The sequence below is a fragment of the Phoenix dactylifera genome, unplaced genomic scaffold, assembly GCF_009389715.1.
Source record: "Phoenix dactylifera cultivar Barhee BC4 unplaced genomic scaffold, palm_55x_up_171113_PBpolish2nd_filt_p 000715F, whole genome shotgun sequence".
In the NCBI taxonomy this organism is placed as follows: Eukaryota; Viridiplantae; Streptophyta; class Magnoliopsida; order Arecales; family Arecaceae; genus Phoenix; species Phoenix dactylifera.
This window is the reverse complement of record NW_024068094.1, coordinates 109,291-123,364: the sequence shown is the minus strand read 5'-3', so window position 1 is coordinate 123,364 and position 14,074 is coordinate 109,291. Positions and strand designations below refer to the sequence as shown.

Here is a 14,074-nt window from a genome sequence, read left to right as displayed (position 1 = left end):
TATATATATATATATATATATATATATATATATATATCTCAAAATAATTTTTTTGAAAAATTATGACTTTGAATTAATATTTTTTGAAAAACTTTGAACTAGTAATTTCATATATATAAACTCATGCTTCAACATGTATTAATTGTTTATTATGGTTTGGAATTGAACCTTAAGTATCTAACGTGCGTGTTTGAATCCTACTTTATCTCGCGCTCTCTTTTCTTTTCTTTTTTTAAGAGAAAAATAGAGGGTAGATCAATGCTATATTGCATAAATCTTAATATTTGGTCATGTTTAAATTCTATCTTGTCCCGCATGTGATAGCTTGGGCATATCAGTTAACAAAACCATTCAAGATTACATCAAGCTTATGAACACAAGTAGCTATGACCTAAATCTTATTCTCTGGAAAAAATGTTTATGTGTTTGCTACAATATCATGCGCTGAAATTATAAGAAGGCTCTTCATTGTATATGTATTCAACTCGAAAAGATTTATGTTTTTATTCGATCAGCAACTAGGCACATCCCATGCATGTTTGAGAGAAAAGAGAAAAGAGCAGGTGATTTTATTTAAGAGTCAGAATAAAAGAGTTTCATCTTATCGGAAGATGAATCTAAAAAATAAGTAGAATTCAATCTATCCAAATATTTTACAAAAGGATAATGATATGATTGAGAAAATAGGAGAGAAAGTGCATATGGTGGTAGTTTATGAGGATGAGAAAGCGAGATAATTAACATAATTTTAAAGAAAAATAGGATGATATACACGGTATAAAAAATAATAGATGAAATGAAGAAAGAATCTTCCTTAAGTTTAAAATTGTCATTTTTATATATAATATGGAAAAAGATTAGGTGAATCTTTGGATGAAAATTGTTGCAAAGTAGTTATTTATTGTAAGGCTCCAATTAGATTTTTAATAAGAGAAATGAATTAGTAAAATGGAATTTCATTGTATCTAGATCAAGTGATTAACATATGGCTATGCTACAACTTACATAACAATTTCATTGCAAAAATCTGATTAATATATAATAAGTTGAATCTTTGGAGCACTGGATTTATATTTTTTTTCGTGTTTAATTTTCTATATAAATAATTGTTGTTTGGTTGATAATATCACATCATACTTTAATTTGAACAAGATTACGAGGTAGAGTTTTAAGGGCATTTGAAGCAATCCATCTTAACTATCCAAAGGAGTCTCCCTCTTACAACTAATTATGTTCTAACTTCTTGAAAGTTGGAAAATGATTATCAGAGTCCAGTCATACTCCCACAGCCTCTGGTCATGATATGATAAAATAAGTAGTTAGATAAACCACTCTATAATCCAGAACCCATAAAAGAGAAGGGAAAAAAAGAGGATCTTATATTTTGCAATTTGCGAGAAAGCAATTACTCCAAAGGAGATCTAAAACCTTTATTTCCTTAACTTTCCCTCGGTCTCTTCGCATCAACATAGAACCTAAAAAATGTCCAGGATGATATGTCTTAGTTTTCTATGCATGGTGAAATTAATCCTTCAATTTGGGGGAAGAAGGGGGAAAATAGAAATCAGTTCCAAGCAGTTTGGTCCAACATCTCAAGTCGATGCTATCACAGTAGCTGAGCATTGGCTCAGAGACTCTGTTGAAGTTGGCAAATAACACCATTCCTCACATGATGCAGTAACCAAGCATTTTACATTGAATTTAATAAGCTCTACAAATGCAGTATGAAATACAGCCAATCCAAGCAATCCATAATGACATTACATTGTCTTAAAGGAGCATATGCTTACAGATATGATAGCACTTAAGTTGCTTTAGAATGAAGCAATTTCACATTATTATGAGGGGAGAAAAGATGACAAAATCTTGTACTGCTGCTAACTATGAACCATCTTCCAAAGATGCTAAGGCTGCAGCGAAAAGTATCATAGAGTATGACAAGCAATGATCCCACCTCAAATAAAGAACAAGCCAGAGAGGAGTTTGAAGGCATCCAACTTAAATATATGATAAAGGCCACTGGGTAGATGATGGGTAAAGGAGGAAGGGAGAAAAATTGCATTGAACAACACTTTATTGCTGTACAGAAAAAAACAAAGTCTCTGGAATTAATTTACAGCCTTTTCCTGGAAATTAGCATACAAGCTTTGAATTCCTGATGGTCTAAAAAGGTGTTAAATGGCTAGCAATGCCTGCCAGACTAAATACTGGAAGCTAAAAGAGAAAATTAATGTAAGATCGGATGAAAACCCTTTGGACCGTCATTTAGCTGAGCAGATCGGTCATAATTGTAGAGACATCAAATATTCCCACCTGTTGCCAACTGCTAACCAGAAACCAGAATAGTGAATTAGTGTGTGCAATAGGGTTCAAGAAAACAAGCTTAAAATAAATTGCATTGTTAACCAACAAGATAAATTGCATAATTTCACCAAGTAGTCATCAGGAAAAAACCCACAACAATGGGATATAAGAATTACCTTCTTTGGTATTGGTCTTAATGTATTAGAGCTGCCCGGTCCAGCTTTATCTCCAAAGGGTTTCAATATCTCAAACGAACACAATAGGGACTCGTCTATGCTCAACAAAGCACCAGCATTATCAAATTCACCGCAATAATTTGGAGCTGAAAATATCGTGACTAGACTCCGTTGTGCAAAAAACTCATATCCGTCCTCTACTACCTGAAAGTTCAAATGTCAGAGATACTTAATAGCTCCTTAAAAAAAAAAAAAAAATGACGTCAAATTTAACTGACCTGATGAGCTCTGCATAGAAGATCAAGATCATTCTTCTCCAAAAACTCAACAAGTTTATCCGCACCAAAAGTACATGAAACCCCTCTATCACTCATTCCCCACCCTTGAACCTCAAGATCAGGATCAGACCAAAGCAAATCACAAAGAAGACCATAATCTGGAATCTCAATGGCCCTCCCGATATCTCTTATTTGGTCCAAACTGGTCAACTCTGGTGAAAGCCCCCCATGCATACACAAGATTTTCTCGTCGACAAGCGCTGCAATAGGTAAGCAATTGAAGCAATCACAAAATATCTTCCAGAGCCGAATATTGAACCTCCGCTTACATTCATCATAAAAACCATATACTCTATTGATTTTTGCATCTTCATGGTTTCCCCTCAGAAGAAAGATTTTGTCAGGGTACTTTATACGCTAAAAGCAAACATATTGTCTCCAAGAAATAGGTAAGTTGAAGCCGGAGGATAGCCACCACATTCAAATATCCTTATTAGATCAATATATTGTCCATGTATATCACCTGTAACACATCAGCCATGTTACTGATATTAGAAAGAGACAGAACTTTGAAGGTTGTATAAATTCAATATATTACTATGTAACACCCAGCCCAACTAATAAGAAACTGGGCTTAGTCCACTTGACCAGCCCCAATGTAAAGAGTTACAGTAGGAGACGAAAAAAAAGGATAAAGCCCTATAGAACTGGGCGGTACGACCCAGTTCGGCAGACCTTATTCTAGCTTATTTAGATTTGGCGAGTGGAGTAGGCTTTGTATTTTGATAAGGGGTTTGGATGTGTCTACCATAGTTGAAGTTTCAGTCTAACTCTGAAACCAAAACTTATCAGTTCGAACTGGAACTAATATGAATTTGGACCCAGTTTTGTCTGAAACATCTTATAGGCCAAATTTGTTGTGTATATGGGCAATTCAAACTAAGTCTTTATTATTTTCTAATTATTCCAGGTCCAAAAAATATTTCCCAAGATTAAGCTTAAATTTTTCAAGTTTTGTGCATATTTGGAAGCATTTGATATCGGAGTCCAAAGAAATTTAGAGAAGTAAAACTTTTGACATAGTCTTAGCCAAGGCATGTTAAACTGGCCTGTACCGGCCGGTTCAGCATGTACCGTATTGGTACTGGAGCCAATCGGTATGGTTCGGCCGTGGAAAACGGTTCCGGCTCCTATCGGTTCTTGCTGCGTACAGGTGCGAACCAGTCCGGTTTGCACTGATACCACCTAGTACTAGCGCGGGAAGAAGAAAAAAGAGGAGGAAGAAGAACCGGACAGAAGAGGAAGAAAGAGAAAGAAGAAGAGGAAGAAGAGAAAGAGGAGAAGAAGAAGAGGAAGAAGAAGAGAAAGAGAGACCTACCAGTACTGAGCCTCATCGAGGTGATCCTTGTCGGGGCGATCCTCGTCGACGCTTGCTCGCGGGAGAAGAGCGGAGGAGAGAGGAGAAGAAACGAGAAGACTCGGAAAGAAGGAAGGAAATCCTGCATGGAAAACGCGTCCCGCGCTGGGAACGCGTCCACAAGGAAAATGACGCCGGGAAACACGTTTCACGGTTGTAGTTTTAAGTGGAAAACGAGGAAAACGCGTTTCACGCGCACGGGGTTGCGCGCCCGCGCTCCCGTGCACTCTCGCACGTGCTGTTCCCGAACCGGGTCGGTACAACCAGGTTCAGTTCGGTACAGTACCAGTATCGATGCCCACCGGTACGTTGGTACGGTCGGTAAGGCGGACCTTGGTCTTAGCTATCTTAAACCTTATAGATATCTATTTTTTGTATTCAAATTGTCATCAAACTACAAAATGATATACTATGATCTAAAATAATGTGAAACAAGATTCCAAATTATTTTTCTATAAGGCTTATTATATACATAAACGCATACTTAAATAATACATATGTACATACACATATTATTTCATCATGAAACAACCAAAACATTATACTCAATGTCCCAAACAATATTTACTTAAAAATGATGTCTACTTTGTTTCTTGAATATTGATTAATCATTCTTTTTCTTGTGGATTAAAAGATGGTAGAACCACCATCCTATTTTCAATTTTTGGATTATTTTACTATTTCCTGGCCAAAGTGTCTGAAGCAGGAGCGAGAACTACCCAAACTCCTGAAATAGAAGCTCATTTCACTCGTCTGAATGGGAAATGGGAATTGATACTTAGAACCTTAGTAATATGACATGTGGCAATATTTTTCATAGGTTCTGAACTTGACAGTAAGTTGTTGAGGCACCATTGCTCGCAATGCCTGTATTCTATGTGATTCTGTCCTATTTGGCCAATTTCAAACAAGCAATGATTGATATGGCATTATGATGATTCAGGGAGAATACGAGGAAAAATGAGGTAAGATGAAGAGATATGATCATAAAATAGTAGGTTTGCAACAAATAGGATAGTGGCTTCTATGCAATGATCTGAAACTTGGATTGTCATGGACAGGAAGCAGCCAAAATTGTTAGACTACGATGGATTCTAATGGAACTGAGAATCCCTAGTTTTGGAATTATGCTCTGAGCAATCACCAATTTTGGACATTATGAATATCCTACAAATTATCTATGCAGATATTAAGATTGAAGTTAGTTAAGTATGCTAATGGACTGGCTTTCAACCGAGCATATTAAAATTTTCAATAGGAAGGACATGACAATGTGTTTCACAAATGCTTGAAATAGGCACAGAAACTCTCACTTAAGAGTTTCTGCAAACCTATAGCCACTTTCTGGGACTTCATTTAAAATACTGAAGGCACTAGGCTGGCTCCCTCGGGTGTATTGCCAAAATGTGGCTGTTGGTGACAACAATGAGCTCAACTCTATAATGACCACCTAGGTGGCACCAGTTCCAACCAATAAACTGCTATAGGTGGCTAAAAACCAACACAAAAGTATTAAAACAACATCTTCCAGAGTGATGAGAAAACTTTAGCCTTTCATGATCCAAGCTGGACCAAATCCACTCTATGGAACTGTCAGCTTCAGCTTTCAAGTTGAAACAGAAAAGATGAAAACCCTAAAAGAAAGCTGCATGCATGTTACAAATTTGGCAGTGATTTTCAGTTGCCAAGTTCAAACAGAAAGTACAGAGAATCTAAAGGAAAATGGCATACACAGGACAAAATTTGGTGGGTTATCTTAAGATCCAGAAGGCAATAAATGAAAAGAGAATCCACTACAATAAAAATGGCAAAAAAGAAATAATAATGAAGAGATCGGTAAACAAGAAAGCTAATATGAGACATCCAAAAACAAGTTAAGTGCATTAAGAGTTCGATGAATTCAAATTTGGTGTGAAAATGGGAAACCAAGATAATATGAAAAGGTTGTTTTCAGAGTGCATCAAATGAATCAATTGAGGATTTAATTTAGAAGAGAAAAGAAAAGGAGGATGGTTGTGCAACCAACCTTAATTATGACAAATGAAGGAAAGACTACAGATAGCTTTTGCACTAGTTACAAAAAGGCCAGCCAAAAGAATACAACTTCATCAGTAAAAAGATCAAAGGAGAATTTGAGTAGTTTGGCAAACTGTCTTAATAACATATTAAGGAAAATGCCAATGTTAGAAGAAGGGTAGTGATATTCGTAACAAAAATTAAAATGACAAGAAAATTAACCAATTACATTGAACTAAGCTTAAAAATAAGCTATGAAAGTATGTCTATGGTGCATGTGCGCTGGAACAGAGATTATGGAAAAGAGCAACATGCATAAAAAATTAATTCAGCATCATGTTGAGAAGGTTAAATGACAAGGTTACTTGAAGTGGCATACATTTTGAAAGAAGAAAACACAACTTTTATTGGCTTGAAGAACTCATGTAATAGAAATAATATGGGCTAACTAGGTCCATGTTAAGGTAGAAAATACATTTAGATAATTTTCCTTTTTCAACATGCGTGGAGTGAAAAAAGCTTTAGGTATAGCTTTGATGATCTTGATTGCAGTGGCTTGTGAGACCTCACCAATAGTTAATACCTAAGATATGATCATTACACTATACAAAGACAATAAGCAGGAGACTCAATTATTTATGTCATTCAAGGAGATACAGTTTTGATTAATAAAATGAAAGTAAAATTGAATAAAATATTGACATCATGCTAGAAAGCACCGGATGTTAATGAAGCATAAGGCATGCAGAAGTGATAAAATAAGGACATGGTCTAATGTGTTGGTCGTTGTATTGGAGACACGCAGATAAAGAAACCAAAGTATGACTACTAGTCTACTAGAATAGCAGACGAGTGGATGAAGTGGCGAGGTGCCTCTAGGTGTTGTGTGCGCCGCATTCATATGAAACGTAAGGAAAAATTTCAGACCACAGTAGACCAAGCAATATTAGATCAGATTATTATGCAGAGAAACAAGGTTGCATTGATTGGATATACGAAGAAAGATATGAGAGAAGCCAAAATTAATAGATAAGCCCTATATATGAACGTATTGAGTGAAAATTAAAGGAAAAAAAAACTGACCAAATATATTAGCGGATAGTGTTTGTTGGTATGGCTTTGGTCACGTTATGGAGATAGCAATGTGTGGACATTCAGAACATTGTTGTTAATTTCCATTTACAAACACTGGTTATGAGGTCGTGCTTCCCTGTTTTTGCATTCCCCTTCTTAGATAAAAATCTCTTTAATCTAGTGAGAGTTCATGTGCTTCCACTGTAACTCCAAATACCCGAACAGAAGAAAGATCGAAACTTTATCGCGTTTTTTTTTAAATAAAAAAAACTCCCAGAAAACTTCCATGGATTTTATAATTGAGACAGAGAATCTAGACATCATTCTAACGAATCTTACAGAAAGATTCTCCAGACCACCCCAAATCCACCTCCGGATCCCAAAATTTCCTCAACTAGAAGAGATTCTTATGGCACAGACTCAAAACCAACCACCCAATAGAATCCCAACGACCTACAATCTCATGCCCCAACTCTTCCACAAAACCAACTCATGCTCAACCCAATGCACCAACAATGGCAAGAATTCCGAGAAACCGAAAAAGGAATCAAGACAAAAGGGAATAAAACTCACCGCAGATCTTGATGGGGGCGTGGAGATCGAGGAGGGTGGGCTGGGAGAGGAAGACCCGCTTGGCCTCGACGCAGAGCAGCCGGATCTCCGACTCCGAGAGCTGGACCTGCTTCCGGCCACCGTTGCGGCCGCCGTCGACGAGCCGCCGGACAATGTCGTCCAGGACGGCCCCCATCGATCTCTTCGTCGTCATCATCTCTCTCCCGCCTTCCAAATCCCGGAGGGTTTTCCCTTCGCCTTCTCCTCCTCTCTCGATCACCTCTCCTCCCTCGCTGGATTTTCTTTTGTTCCTTTCTTTGTGGTGACGACGTGGTGGTTTACTTTTGCTGTCGGGGACAGTTCGACAAATATTTGTTGTCGGGTTTGACCAGGTTTGGGTCCAATTTATTCTCTGGCTTCATGGTTGAGTCCAAAATTTCTAGAAATGAAGACAACCAAATATTGGCAGTGTTTGGTATAAGTTGGATAGAGTTAGCCTTGACATGGTTAATTGGTGAAGGAGAAATCTCCATGCCACCTGGAATTCTTGGTTTCATGAGGTAGGTGTGGTTCCCAGGATGAGACATGAATTATAGTAGGAAAGTTAGGTATGGATCTTGTGCAATATGTCATGGCATAGTTAAATAGGCATGATGTTAATTAGTTTAAAGATACACAATTAGTGGTGCATTATTGAAGCTAGAGATGGGCCTACTATGTGATTGACTAGGTTGGTGCAACTTTCCAAGTGCATGGTGGCGAGAGACATGTGATTATTGTTGAAGTATTACGATTCACAATGTTTATGTATGATTAGGTGATGATGAATGCAAGCTTGATGACTTGTTTGGTGTAATCTTAATTGATGATGCCCATGAATTCTTAGGATTAGCATCTGGTACATATTTTGCAAGTTTGTTTTAAGATTGAATTATCCCGATAATGGATATCCATAGAGCTAGAGCTTGCCAACAATACTTATTAGTTGATGTGGACATAGCTTATCGAAAGTACCTATTTATCACCTGATGTAAAGAAAAATGCCTACTTGTTAGCTGATGTGAATGTACTTAGGTGATGATTGGATCTATCATCACTATCACCCCCACTAAAAAAACCCACCCTCAAATGCTAACCCTAACTCATTCCCCCCTCCCCCCCTGGCCGCCCAAGCCACCACCGTCGCCCTTGTCCTCCTCCTCCTCCTCCTTCCTCTTCTTTTTCCTCTCCATCTATTACCTCCTCTTCTCCCTCTCCATCTATCCACTCCTCTTTTCCCTCTCCCTCCACAAATCCTAGTCCATAGGAAAGAAATTAGGAAGGTAAGTGCTAAAGAAATAAAGAGGCATTACAAACATGATGCTTTTCAAACAAAGCCTTTTCTCTTTATGAAATCCCCCTCTCCATCCTCCCAAAATTGGACTGGTCGTCTTCTTATGGAGGCCACCACCAAAAGCAATATATTGGAACCCTAGAACTCGGGAATAGATCCAACTGGAACAATAAAAGAGAGCGAAAAAGAGAGGAGAGGAAGGCTCAGAGCTCATGAGCTCCTTAATGGCGAACCCCTACGTGGTGCAAACATTTCACTCTCCTCCTCTCCCTCTCCTATCTTCTCCCCTAATGGGTAGTTGATGTAGTGAGGTTGGCTTTAATTCAATGTATTTAGGTGGAAAACTAGTTGGAAAGTAGGTCTGATATTTTCATGTTATATTTTCATTAGATAGAAAGCAAGTGATCTTTTCCAAAATTGGGCTAGTGATCAATTTATTCCTGTTAATTTATGACTCACTAATTGTAGGTGACGACATGATGTGCCAATTTTCTCTTCTCATTATGGATGTCTATCACTTATCAAGGCTTTGTGAAGCTTTGCATGAAGGACTAATTCCTTTGGCTCGTGAGGATAGACATATACTTGCAAGCTTCATAACTAGGAGTATATTACCATGGAGCCATTTGGTCGTGTATATGATGCTGATCCTCCATTTCTATTTTGGCATGTGAGATCTATCCTGGAGGAATTGAGACAATCTGAGCACTAACAAATGAAGGCTTTAGGACTTTAATTTTGTCCACATAATAAATCAATAGAAGTCATGTGCTTAAGTAGTTGCCTAATGTAAGAAGTGGTATTGCTTACTAGTTTATGTCCTTTAGTTGCAACCAAATGCAAACCAATTGAAGCACGTTCAAATTGAAAAATTATCCACTATCCCTACTCTACTAGAACAAAGAAAGAAGAGGCCTTATCTACACCTTTTATGGCACCTCGGCCAATATGGCCCCCAAGATCCTCACCCACAAGAACTACAATGGTTCCAAGGCCAATATTTAGTCATGCTGCACTATCCTCTTCTTCCTTATGGTGCAGAAAGAGCGGGAGAGGGAGAAGAGGAGGAAAGAGAGGGGATGGAAAAGAAGAGGAAGAAAAAAAAGGAGAACGAGAGGACAGGGGCAGCGAGATAGGGTGGTGGTGGCAGTGGTCGAGGGATCACTAGTAGGAGCTATGTGATCGTCTTGAGGAGTGTTGGGGGAGAGGATATAGTTAGAATTGGGGTTTGAGGGTTGGTTTTGTGTATTTCTATCTCGTCGTTAAAGTGCTCCTACCGAAGCTGCTGCGTCTACCTGTTTCCCTATTCCCGTCGTTGTTGCTGCTTGCGGGACTATTTTGTTTATGAGAATGATAGTGACGACAAATCCAATTATTACTTAATTATCTCCGTGCCGGTAGACAAGTAGACGCTTCCAACAAATTATGCCCATGTAACCCTAATTGGAAAGAGAATGGACAAAATTGTAAAATTTTGAGAATTGCAGGATTAATATATTACAGTAATTGGACATGTCGAGAATTTTTTGCAAATTGATGCAATTTGCAAAATGTTTTATTAGTTTTAGCAAAAAAAAAAATAAATTATACACAGTTTCCATCGGGTCCCCCCCCCTCTCTCTCTCTCTCTCTCTCTCTCTCTCTTCCCCCTATTTCTCCATCCGTGATGCTTGCTCGATCCCGGGGTGGGCGAATTTTTTTTATTGCAAAGTATAAAGTCTCTTCTCGCCAACCTTTACGGGCTCGTTTGGTTCGCGGGAAGTATTTTCCCTCCTAGGAATATGATTCCTGGGAATCAGATTCCTAGGAAGAGGATACCTAGGAAAGTACTTTTGACATGTTTGGTTAACCATGGGAAAGTGACTAATTTCCAAAGTGCTTATGTTTGGTTGACCATCCACTTTCCTAGGAAAGTTATGTATAATTCCTATTATGCCCTTAATAAAACTTAGGTCTTTAATGCCTCTTTAATGCTTCTTTAATGTTGAAGGGTCTTTTTGGGAAAAAATAAAAAAGGAGTGATTCCCACCTCATGGGAAAGTAACTTTCCCATGAAGGGCTCGTTTGGTTCGCGGGAAAAGAAGGGGGGAAAGTGTGGTCAACGGGAAAGTAATAAGATGCCTCTTGTTTGGTTGGAGTTTTCAAAGGAGAGAGAAGGGAAAGTTGTATTCCCATGGGAATGTGATTCCCACATTTCATGGGAAAGTCTTTCCCATGAGAAACATGGGAAAGTTACTTTCCCATGAGGCGGGAATCACTCCATTTTTACTTTTTCCCAAAAAGTCCCTTCAGCATTAAAGAAGCATTAAAGAGGCATTAAAAACCTAATTTTTATTAAGGGCATAATAGGAATTATATATAACTTTCCTAGGAAAGTGGATGGTCAACCAAACATAAGCATCTTGGAAATTTGTCACTTTTCCATTGTCAACCAAACATGCCAAAAGTACTTTCCTAGGCATCCTCTTCCTAGGAATTTGTTTCCCAGGAATCATATTCCTAGGAAGGAAAATGCTTCCCGCGAACCAAACGAGCCCGAAATGTGGGAATCATATTTCCATGGGAATACAACTTTCCCATCTTTCTTCTTTGAAAACTCCAACCAAACAAGAGGCATTTTATTACTTTTCCGTTGACCACACTTTCCCCCCTCCTTTTCCTGCGAACCAAACGAGCCCTACAAATTAAACGAGTCACGGATTCTAGGGAACCCGCCGCCCCTCCACTCCTGTCCACGCGCTCTCGCGGGCCCCACCCCTCAGTGGACGCACCCAGCCCGCCCGGCCCTTTTGGACCTCACAGACATTGTACGTTCCAACCCAATGACGAGACGCATTGTGGGGCCTACCTATTAGCCATTAAAAAAGGACGGTGGGTGCAATTTTCCATTTACTAAAATATTTCCCGTACCTCCACCGCCGACGCGCGTGGAGTGGGTGGGACGCAAGTCGGACCCCGATGGCGTCCGACGCCTCCTCTGACTCCGCCTTCTCCGTCTATAAATACTCTGTTTCTTTCTCTCCTTCAGAAATCACAAAGAGAGAGAGAGAGAGAGAGAGAGAGAGAGAGACAGAGAGGGACAAGAGAAGCGCCTCCTCTGCTCCTCCTCTTCTTTTCTCTTTTCTTCTACCGTCGAATCAAGATCAGATGGCTCGCGCTCTCTCAAGTGCTACGACGCTCGCCGCTACTCTCTCCGACGGGATCGCGGTCTTGATCAGCAGGTAAGAGAAGCATCTGTTTCCATGCTACGGAACGTTGGATCTGGCGGTCCTGCAGTGGATCTGACGGTTGCAATTGATCTCTGTTTTGGTTGGCAGGAGGGGCTACGCGGCGGTAACGGGAACGGCGGCGAGTAGGGGGAGGTCGTCGGTGGAAGAGAAAACGGTGAGGAAGGCGGCTGTGGGTTCGAGTTCGTCTTCCGGTTCTTCTTCGGATTCCTGGGTTCCGGATCCCGTTACCGGGTACTACCGGCCCGGTAACCGGCGGGCAGACGTCGACGCCGCCGAGCTGAGAGAGAGGCTTCTCTCCGACGGACCTCGACGCTAAAGTGGAACCTACATGTAATTTGGAAAGGAGAAAGAAAAAAAGTGGGGGGGAGAAAGCCCATCATATTGATCGATGATACCGTTTGCTGGCTCTCAACATTCATAATCATTAATAAAATGCGAAGTTTGGATTAGTAATCTGTATGTTTCGGTGATGCTAAATTTAAATGGGCCTTGATTAAGCACAATACTTTTGGGAAAAAAAATTATAATAAAATTAAATATATCTTTATATTTATATTTATTTTGTTTGAAAAATATCTACAAATATTAGTCGAAAATACAAATTTATATTTATATTTATTTTAAACAAATATAAATACAAATAGAATAGTTATAAAAAAATATAGATATGAAAGTTAGATTAAATTAATAAAATATTTATATTAATTATTTATTTATGTTTATTATATAAGATTAAAAAAAATTATAAATATAATAGATATTCAGATACAAATATAATTAAATATTCAAATTTATATTCATATTTACATAGATTTGAACACGAAAATTACCTTCACTTATCGATTATAACGGCTAATAATTAATTTAAAGAGCCCAGATCCTAAGCAAAGCTGAGGAATTGTATGATTTGCTAATTCGGGTGGTCATTTCTGCAATTGAAGCCACCTTATTTGCTATTTCCATGTCCCTTTCATTTCTTTGGAATATTGTCTTCTTACCAAATTATAAATGTAAGCTATTGGGTTTTTTTATTTTTTTTATACATTTAGAGGGGGAGAGACTCCAAAACTAAATTCTGAAAAGAGGCATCGAGAGTAGACTTTGGTAGAAGCAAAGACCCATGCGGAGACTAGGACTTTTTTGGATTCCTTGCGGGTGGTCGTCGTCCTCCATTCCCAATGTTAAAGACCCACAACCTTGTAACCAAAGGTTAAGACTTTTGAAGAATACAAAATATGCGTAATGTGTGATATATTGCTTGGATTTGCCGTCTTTAAATTCCATCGAAATGAAATTATTAAGCTTCACCTTGACACAATACACAGCACCCTATGCAAAAAGTTAATCCCTCTGATACAAGCAACTATTATGATAATTGTTAACAACTTTGTGAAGTAAAGATGTTATGGTGCAAGAAGCTTCATAGGTGTGGACAAGAATCTGTCAACCCTAGAATAATGGAATAACTGTAAGACCAACTCATGCGAACAGTTCATAAGCTCCAGTTTTATATCTATATATTTATTGGACCATTGCAAGGGCTACACAGTAATTAAAAGAGCAAGATATAATCCATGTCAGAAGCTAGAGGATAGGAGAAGCTATCCCTCAATTGAACAATTTCAACTCAAATCCAGAAACATTGCCTACCAGCCTACCCGAGACATGAAAGTGAACAAGAAAGTCGACGATCA

At 38.7% G+C, this 14,074-nt stretch overlaps 2 protein-coding genes across 2 annotated transcripts; one reads left to right on the top strand and one right to left on the bottom strand.

The window, feature by feature from the left end:
* Window positions 1–2,056: 2,056 nt before the first annotated feature.
* LOC103721695 (serine/threonine-protein phosphatase PP1-like) lies at window positions 2,057–3,269 on the bottom strand. Its single transcript, XM_039120118.1, has 3 exons — window positions 2,759–3,269; window positions 2,481–2,684; window positions 2,057–2,323 (listed from the first exon to the last, which is right to left on the bottom strand). The coding sequence occupies exons 1-3, from the start codon at window positions 2,990–2,992 to the stop codon at window positions 2,300–2,302; spliced, it is 462 nt and encodes a 153-aa protein (XP_038976046.1). The 5' UTR covers window positions 2,993–3,269; the 3' UTR covers window positions 2,057–2,299.
* An 8,794-nt stretch (window positions 3,270–12,063) lies between these two features.
* Window positions 12,064–12,833, top strand: LOC103723210 (late embryogenesis abundant protein Lea5-like). The gene is made up of 2 exons (XM_008814059.4): window positions 12,064–12,371; window positions 12,468–12,833. The coding sequence occupies exons 1-2, from the start codon at window positions 12,109–12,111 to the stop codon at window positions 12,694–12,696; spliced, it is 492 nt and encodes a 163-aa protein (XP_008812281.2). The 5' UTR covers window positions 12,064–12,108; the 3' UTR covers window positions 12,697–12,833.
* The last annotated feature ends 1,241 nt before the right edge of the window (window positions 12,834–14,074 follow it).

Bases quoted from the DNA above. Each gene is read 5' to 3' on its own strand.
- LOC103721695 (XM_039120118.1), bottom strand. From the start codon at position 2,992: ATGCATGGGGGGCTTTCACCAGAGTTGACCAGTTTGGACCAAATAAGA. The intron at 2,685-2,758 runs GTCAGTTAAATT...TTGAACTTTCAG, and splicing joins TTCTATGCAGAGCTCATCAG to GTAGTAGAGGACGGATATGA. The intron at 2,324-2,480 runs GTAATTCTTATA...TCTGGTTAGCAG, and splicing joins TAAGACCAATACCAAAGAAG to TTGGCAACAGGTGGGAATAT.
- LOC103723210 (XM_008814059.4), top strand. From the start codon at position 12,109: ATGGCGTCCGACGCCTCCTCTGACTCCGCCTTCTCCGTCTATAAATAC. The intron at 12,372-12,467 runs GTAAGAGAAGCA...TTTGGTTGGCAG, and splicing joins ATCGCGGTCTTGATCAGCAG to GAGGGGCTACGCGGCGGTAA.